The following is an 8,773-nucleotide window of genomic DNA, read 5'->3' as shown; positions in this document are numbered from 1 at the left end:
GTTACTGCCAGAGACACTGTCCCAGCTCCCCAACCAACTGAAGGAATACATGGGCCCTCCCAGGCCAGAACCCCTTCATTTAGTGACCACCGTTCAAAAACGAGAGGTAGACAAATATAAAAGCCCAAGTAACTGCCAATTAGGATCGATATTTTATGGGACAAATAAGCACGGTCAAAACTAACCATCCTTGTTGCCCTACGGGGCCATTTGAAATGAGGTCAGACCAGCTTTAGAGCATGCNCACCAAGAGCCCAGCACCATCCAGCTACCTTAGTTTTTTTTTATTTTTTATTTTTTGTTTGGTTTGGTTTGGTTTTGGTTTTGGTTTTGGCTTTTTTTGGTGGGAGACTAATAACTGGGTGCAAAAGACTGAATAGTTTACACAGTAAATTCCGTACCACAACTTTAGTTTATTCCTTTTCATCATTAGCAATCCATGTCCATGTAAGAGTTAAAAACCTCAACAATTCACTCTGGCAAAGCCGAAAGCACTTTCCTAAAAGGCTGGCTGGTAAACTGGAAATTGCTTTGTTGATTCCAATCAAGCAGTGATGTCAAATTACTCTGAAAATTCATGTGGAAGGAGGTGAGCAGATACTTTCAGTGATGTTTGCAAACTTCAGCTTCCCTTCCCTCCCTCTCTTTTGCTTCTGGAGCTATACAAGGGTTACTGAAATATTTTAGATTTAGTGTGAGGCTCCACATTACATAATATCCTGAAGCAGTTTTAGAATTATCATCAGTATTTCCAGGCTCCTGGCAGCTCCTATGATATGATGCAAGCTGGCCAGTTCCTAAGCCTTCCCCTCCTCCACCTCTCACATCAACCTGAAGTGACCTGCTAACACCTCTCAGACAATCCAATATCCTTACCTCCTTCAAAAACTAGCTTGCCTTTTTTCTTTTTTTTAACTCTATAAACACTTATTGAGCATTCTGGTATGCACCCAGATATATTATCTCATTTCATCTTTGCAAAAGTCCTATGAGGGATGTTGTAAAATGCCCATTTTACAGATGCAGTTTAGAGAGAGAGCAAATGGCTGTTCAATGTCACACACCTATTAAGCAGAAAAGCAGGAATTCAAAACCAGGTCCGCCTGACACTGAAGCCGTTGGACATTCCCTTTACTACGTAAACTTCATTCCTGCAGGATGACTTTGTGTTAAATCTAACTTTGTTCAATCCTCTACTTAGTATTCCCTGAATACTTACTATTCTGGAAAATCCACCCCACCCCCATGATGTGTTCTTTAACTGGAATGTAAGTCCTTATGCTTCTTTTAGAACTGGTTCAAAGTTCTACAATCATTCAATCATTCATTAAACATTTATCTGAAGGCAACTACATGTATAACAGTGAAGGATTTAATTCTCAAGATGGACTACAATCTTATTTCTGCTCTCAGAGAATTTGCATTCTTGTAGAGATGACACAAATACACAAGAAACAGTATGCAATGCAGCAGAGTCAGATAACGAATGTAGGAGGCTTAGATTACTTCATAACTAAGCATTAAGTACTTAATAAGTGGCAACTAGAATTCCTGTTCAGTGGCATTTGAGATGGTCTTAGTGTATGGACAGGATTTTACTTGGTGAGGATGTGAGCCGGGGGTGGAGGGCTAGGGGGCATGCTGACTAGAATCAACAGCATAAGCAAAAGCACAAAGGAGAACATTTCTAGTCTAGTTTAGCTGAAGAGGCTGGATCATGAAGGGTTGTAAATCCCAGGCTAAAGAGAACAGAATTCATCCTGTGGCAAATGAGGAGATATTTAAACAGCAATCTTAAACAAACAAACAAACAAACAAAAGATTTCTACAGGAGTGGCATGGAGGAAAGATTAGCTATTGAAAGACTAGAGGTAGTGAGACTGCCGCAGTGGTCCACATTAAAAGTAATGATGATTTAAACTAGGGTATGGGCAATGGGAAAAGAGATGCCACTACCCCAGTCCTGGCATTGTCATCTCTCACCTGGACTTTCTGCAATATCTCACACGTTTCTACCTCTGCTTTTGCAGAACTACAATCTAGTCTTTTTTGCAGACACCAGAATGAAGTTGGGGCAAAACAAAGCAAAACAAAAAGTAAATCAGATCATGTCACTTTTTAAAGCCTACCCCACACCATGGTGAGAATCTTTTGACCTAGGAAGAAGAGTGTAACTTTTGGGAATGCCTTTTTGTGGAGGTTAGGAGGAGAAAAAGATGCCAGAAAGGAGACAAAAGAAGAAATGAGTGAGAACAAATGTAGTACAGTTTCACAGAAATTGAGGGATGAGAGGGTCACAAGAAGGGAGAGGTAGTAACAATATCATTGCCATTAGGAGGAGCTCACTTGTGCTCTATGAGAAAACACACACAACACACACACACACACACACAAGGCGGGGAGGAAGCCAGATTGCAAGGGGTTAAGGAGTGAAACCAACACTATCAGCCTCTGAGGAAATTTGATTGTGAAAGGAAGGAGTTAGTGTATCAGGGGATGTTAGAGTTCATGAATGATTGTTTTTAGGATAAGAGAGAAATGCACACATTTAGAGACAGAGGGGAAGAAGTCTGTGGGGATGTAGGAGTTGACTGAAAGGTGAGACTGTAACAGGTTGGCAATATAAAGAGGAAATGGGATTTGTCCTGGGCCATGGATAGGCAGGAGAAGGAAGAGGGCAGGATACAGGCTGGCCAGCTGGCACCCTAAAATCTGGACTGTAATAAGATGATACCAAAGTGGATCGTTCTCTGTGTTCTTTCAGATCTAGCAGCAGGTAGCTGAACACTTCAACACACTTCTAAAGTGAAACAGTATCCTCATTTGACACACAATGTGGCAAGATGACTCAAGTATGGAGTAAGATAAATTGTTGCAATGAGGCTCTGAAATTGGCAGCCTATTCGTGCAGCAAATCTCACAGAGTGGCTGGACCCTTGTTCATGATGAAGACAGAGCACAAACCATGCCACAGGTCCCTAACCTCAATTTTCCACATGCTTAATATCCATATGGTCCTTAACTTGGGAAGGAAACCCTTCCCAAAGCACTGGAATTGCAGGTGGAAGGCCTAAATTCAGAGGAAGTAGGTTGAACTTTGGCTCCAAAGTGTACTGGTGTGTACCCTGGATAAATTCCTTGACCCACTTTCTTCAACCATTATTGCTAAAGGCAGTTTTTGAACCAGCAAGTTCAGGTTGGGCTATGCCACTTCTTTTGGCAATCTTGCCTGTCTTCACTTGCTGACAGAAGCAGGCAGAAGGGAAAGCAAACACACTGAAAAGGCAGTACTCCTGTGGTCACCTTCTTTGTGCCCATTGCCCACTGTGCCATACAATCTGCCCACAGATGCCTAAACTGTACTCAACAGACTGACCCTTGTTTTTAATGTCTTTTCCATGGAGGGTGTCATTGTCAAGAATGGGAACTTTAGAGCCAGACTGCTTGGGCTCAAATCCCAGCTCTACCGCTTACCAGCTGTTTGATTTTGAACAATTTGCTTAAATGCTCAGCACCTCAGTTCCCTCATCTGTAAGATGGGGATGACAACAGTATCTAGCTCACATGGTAACTGTGAAGCTAGAATAAGATGATCCATGCCAACTGCCTGTATAAAAATGTCTGGCATCTGGTAAGCACTCACATATTGCTTAGGATTTAAGAGATATTATTTAAGTCTCCCCCCTACTGTTTCCTTACTCCCACACCACGACTGCAAGAATACTTTTGAGAACACGTCCTTGGCTTTTAGGCCTAGCCTTAAAAAAAATCAGACTTCTGCTAAATATAGGGCAACCATATCATCCAAACTGGGACACTTTTGAGAGTGACAAAGAGTGCTATTAATAATTATGCCAGGACAACAGGCATAAATGGAGGCTGTCCTGGGCAAATCAAGACCTAAGGTCACTCAAGTTTAATAGGAAACGAAGACTAAATGTGGAAAACACTGTATTTATCTGCACTGCATTAGTGTAGGTACTAGGTATTGAGTAAGTGCAAAGGGGTGGGGGGCTGTAGAGGTTCTGTGAGCCATGGGTAAGAACAATGTTTGCCCCACCAGTTGCATAAAATTTCTACAGTGTAGTGAAACCTAATTAACAAGGATGGGACTGGAGACTGGTTGCTCCTTACTGAATATACTCTCTCTTGTTACATGATGGCTAATGAGTAGTTATAAACAGGATTCTGCCAAATATTTATAATACTTAGGAGAACAAATTGTTGTTAAGTTCCCTCCAGTGGTACAAAAGCCCCATTTGCACACAATTGTAACACTGAGTAAAAATCGGTCATATTCATTCATCAGGACAGGTCCCCTAAAGATGTCAATAAGCCTGTTTTAATTTAGTAAGCCTAGTTTGAGCAGCTATGTAGTTGAAAGATAAAACTGTGTTTCTTTACCCATATTATCTAACATATTATAGAATATATAATATATGATTTCCATATTAAGATAATTCTACTTTGACCCAGTTAATGAGCTTTGACTGTACTGTATAATTAAACAGAGTATGAAAAATAGAGCCACGAAATAAACCACAGTCACAAAAACACACATAAAGTTTTGCACACTGGCATCAGACGTAATTTAATTGGACATCCCAACTTTTAATTCTAGTTTCAGAACAGAAGTGCTTAAAAAAAAAAAAGTCCAAAGTCTCTTTTAGTATCACATGCTTACAAAGAACAAAATGCAGATCAAGTTTTCTAAAAAGTTGCTTTAAATGTGAAACAGCACTGGATGGAGAGCACAGTGATAGGCAATTTAGTAAGCCTAGAGTAAGAAAGCAGTCAGTGTCAGTTCAGGCAAATTAGCATGGGGAGAGCGGCGGTTTTCACCTACGCCGCTCCGGATGTACTTCCTGTGGCTGGGGTACGCGGCCAGTGAAAAGACAAACAGAATGAGAACAGGTCATAAGTTATCTTCATAAAGTGACCAGAAAAATCACATAATCAAAAAGCTACTTACTGTGTGTTTCTATTTGCTCTGAGAGACCTACTAAAAAGGTTGGCTATCTTCTCTCATTTCCACTGTCTGTTTTCTATCACCCTACTTAGTATGCTCGCTTACTTATGCACTCAAAAGACTGTCATTGGTTCTGTAAGAACTGTTCAGAGAGCTTTCCAGCTCCAGCCCCATTCTTGGAGAAAAGTCAGAAAAATCTGAGAGAAAGGAAAAGACCAAAGTAGGAAGTTACCTGAGTGCAAACAGGTAAATTAGTAGAGTCTTTATACATAAACAAGGAGAATGAAAGTGCTATGGACTGAATGTTTGTATCCCTCCAAAATTCACATTGGGAATTCAGCCTTAATCCCCAAGGTGATGATGTGCTCGCTTTAGCAGCACGTATACTAAAATCCCCAAGGTGATGGGATTTGGAGGTGGGGGCCTTTGGAAGGTAATCAGGTTGAGACGAAGTCATAGGGAAGAGTTCCCATGACAAAACTGGTGCCCTTATGAAGAAAAAGAAGAGACTATAGTACCCACCCTCCTTCCCCCTTTCTCTGCCATGTGAGGACACAGCAAGAAGGTGGCCATCTGCAAACCAGGAAGAGGGGCCTCACCAGACATTGAGTCTGTGGACATCCTGATCTTGGGTATCTCGGCCTCCAGAAACGTAAGAAATAAATGTTTGTTATTTAAGCCGCCCAGTCTACATTATTTTGTTACAGCAGCCTGAACTAAGAAAGGTAGGAGAAACATTCTTCAAACGAGGCTACCTAAGCATGGGACTACGGAAAAGGACTTATGGATTCCTTCATACTCTTGGTGTGTCAGCCTGGGGCCACAGTCACCACCATCCATATATTTACATAGTCTGCCAAATTTAGATACAGATAGATATACAGACACATCGAAACTAGTAACATTCAGAAAAATTCCTGTGTATGCTGAGACACACACACAACTGTAGTTATTTACAAGAAATAGATGTATGCCCACAGATATCAAAATACACAGAGATATGAACACTAGAATCAGGGAGTGAAAATGTAAGTGAAAGAGTTTAAGAACTGATGGGAAGGCAAGGAGTTGGTGGCAGGTGGGAGTTGGATGCTGTAGAAAGTGAGTAGGCGAGTGAGACAGACAGGTAAGGACCACCAAGGGAGGACTGCTTGGGAAGGCTATAGACTTGACTGCTGGATTCCTGTTTGCCAAAGACAAAGACTTCAATTATTCTGCGTATTGTATGTTGGCCTACTCTTCAGAGGCAAAAGTTGGTGCACAAGGCTCTCTTTGGGGCACTAGCTTACCTCTGATTCCCTCTCTGTTCCCTAGTGTAAGATACTATTGCAGGCATCTTCTCTTCTCCCTTCCTTTTTGAAATTGGGCTCCTAGCTCCTGGGTTATTCTGCATTTTCTGCTACAGACACATCTCTGAGCATCAGCCATCTTCAGAAAATGTGATTTCAATTGCTAATACAGGAATTTTTAAATACAGACACTTGTATTTTTTTTTTTTTGGAGATTTCACCAAAGGGAGAGTAGAAATTATATATGCAGACACAGAGAAGGCAAGAGCAGGGACAATTCTATACAGAAAGGCGTTCGTCACAAAGTGGGAGGCAACGTGTGAGTAAAGAAGAAAACCATGATCTGGTACTCTCCTTTCCCAAGACAAGTCACTTAGAATAGATATTTCCAATTGGTGGCAGTATAAAATCCAACACTTTAGGATTTCCCACTTGAAATAATGTCCCAAAGCACCCACCACTCATTCATACAATGAAATTACACATAAGAAAAATTTCCAAACTTCAGGCATAAGTTATTATTAATAACTGCTCTCCAAACAGTAGTTAGGAAACTAAATTTGTAACGAATCTGGAGGATAAAAACACATGCAAACTTCCATGAACCATGAAAGAATTAAGGCCTACAAGAAAGTGCCTGGGTGGGCATATTCCTCCAGGCAGAGGTTCACTTCTAAACTAGTTAGTGGATCAGAAAAGTTCATTCTTCTTGGTTGGGATGGGATGGGATGGAAAAGGGCAGGGTAGGAGTGATCAGACCAACACATTTCAGTCTCATGCATGATCAACCGAGGCAGGAACCAGCTGTCAAAAGGCTTCCCGCAGCCAGGGCCCAGAGGCCTCACTGCATGGCACAGATGCTGTGAGGTAGGAACTCCTGTACGTAGGTGGCAGCCGCCTTGGAGAGGTAGGTCATGGTGCCAAACCTGCCACTGGGTGCACTGTCATACAGAAGAGTACAGATGCCAGATGCAGGATCCTTGGCCAACATGGTATCATCTGCCCCGAGGGTTTTCTGTTTGGTTTTTAAGGGTGGGAGAACACAGGGGAAAGGAAAAATTACTAATCCTACTAGTTAAAGTCCTGATTGGGATAACTCAGAGCCTCCTCCCCATCACCAGCTAGTTGAATGTCAGGATCAGAATTATGCACAAAAATGTTGAATGTGAGTTTCTATAGGCGCATTTTTCACTAGATACCCAAATCCTATGACATTATTTTTTTTAATAAAATTGTTTTAATGTTTACTTTTGAGAGAGAGACAGAGGCGTAGAGAGAGAGGCAGAGAGAGAGGGGGACAGAGGATCCAAAGCAGGCTCGAGGCTCTGAGCTGACAGCAGAGCCTGATGTGGGACTCAAACCCATGAACCATGAGATCATGACCTGAGCCGAAGTAGGATGCTTAACTGACTGAGACACCCAGGTGTCCCCCATGACATTACTGCTAAAGTATTAATTGTTCAGAATTTTTGAAAGTTANTTTCCTATAGGTAAGTAGCCAATGCAAAAACAAAACAAAACCAAGCCAAGATCAAATGTTCTCTTTTCCTTAATAGCCCAAAAAGATTATGCTATCCAGTCATCTCTTAAGTCCTTATTGCTACAAAAAGTCATGTGATAATAAGAATGAAATATGATGAAAAGCATAAAAGCCTCCTGAATTCCAGGCAACTTTACCATCTAACACAATCACAAAAACACTTGGTAAAAGACAGAGGCCGTCCTGCAGCCTACTTCTTTTGCAAACAGGGCTCAGAGCCATTATAAAGGGGCCCAGAAAAGAGCTATGAGGAAGAGTGCACAAGAAAGTGACCCTGGCTTCCTGAAGAGCTCTGAATGTAGTCAGGTTAGTGTCAGACATTCCCCTTGGAGAAAACAACAGGCTTGCTGCTTGCCTACCTGTTCTTGAAGGAACAAGTCATTAGCAATATGCACTATCTTTTCCACAGCAATGATGCTTCCAATACTATGAATTTCAATATCTGCCATCATGGTGAGGACAAGGATGGCTTCGACCAGAAGCTGGCGGTACTCTGGTTGAGGTACACGGTTCAAGACAGACTCCACATGAACAGAGAATTTAATCTCGCCTGGAGTCATCTGTGATAGAGAAAAAGAAAATTAATTCCTAAGACCCCATCACCCAGGAGGCATCAATCACCTATTGTGAAAGGCAGGAAAAGCACTATAGCCAAGAGCACAGCTTGGTCTCCTTCAAAGTACCTGAGTGAGTAAATTGGTCTGATCTTTTTGAAATGCAGTCTGGAAATGCATAAGGGTCATAAAAGTGTCAATGCCCCCTAACCCACAATCCTATTTTTGAGAGTGTATCTGAAGCTAATAATTCAAGAGAGGAAAAAAGCCCTATGTTCAAGAGTATTTATAGGGGCGCCTGGGTGGCTTAGTCGGTTAAGCGTCCGACTTTCGCTTAGGTCATGATCTCGCGGTTTGTGGGTTCGAGCCCCGCGTCGGGCTCTATGCTGACTGCCAGCTCAGAGCCTGGAGCCTGTTTCAG

The 8,773-nt window shown here is 41.9% G+C and overlaps 2 protein-coding genes across 2 annotated transcripts in view; both read right to left on the bottom strand.

Annotated features, from left to right (window-relative positions):
* Nucleotides 1-3,160, bottom strand: part of LOC144222671 (histone deacetylase 8-like) — an 8,804-nt gene extending 5,644 nt beyond the window's left edge. The window contains exon 1 of the mRNA XM_077753198.1: nucleotides 3,125-3,160. Coding sequence (XP_077609324.1) covers nucleotides 3,125-3,160 — 36 coding nt within the window. The remainder of the gene's footprint in view (nucleotides 1-3,124) is intronic.
* A 1,420-nt stretch (nucleotides 3,161-4,580) lies between these two features.
* Nucleotides 4,581-8,773, bottom strand: part of LOC144222672 (phosphorylase b kinase regulatory subunit alpha, skeletal muscle isoform-like) — a 17,791-nt gene continuing 13,598 nt past the window's right edge. Inside the window, exons 6-7 of the mRNA XM_077753199.1 lie at nucleotides 8,158-8,358; nucleotides 4,581-7,273 (exon numbers count right to left, since the gene is read on the bottom strand). Coding sequence (XP_077609325.1) covers nucleotides 7,100-7,273; nucleotides 8,158-8,358 — 375 coding nt within the window. The 3' untranslated portion in view covers nucleotides 4,581-7,099. The remainder of the gene's footprint in view (nucleotides 7,274-8,157; nucleotides 8,359-8,773) is intronic.

This window comes from Crocuta crocuta, unplaced genomic scaffold (assembly GCF_008692635.1).
Source record: "Crocuta crocuta isolate KB4526 unplaced genomic scaffold, BGI_CrCroc_1.0 scaffold2168, whole genome shotgun sequence".
Lineage (NCBI taxonomy): Eukaryota > Metazoa > Chordata > Mammalia > Carnivora > Hyaenidae > Crocuta > Crocuta crocuta.
Note: the sequence above shows the minus strand (reverse complement) of the source record. Positions and strands in the feature narration are given on the sequence as shown.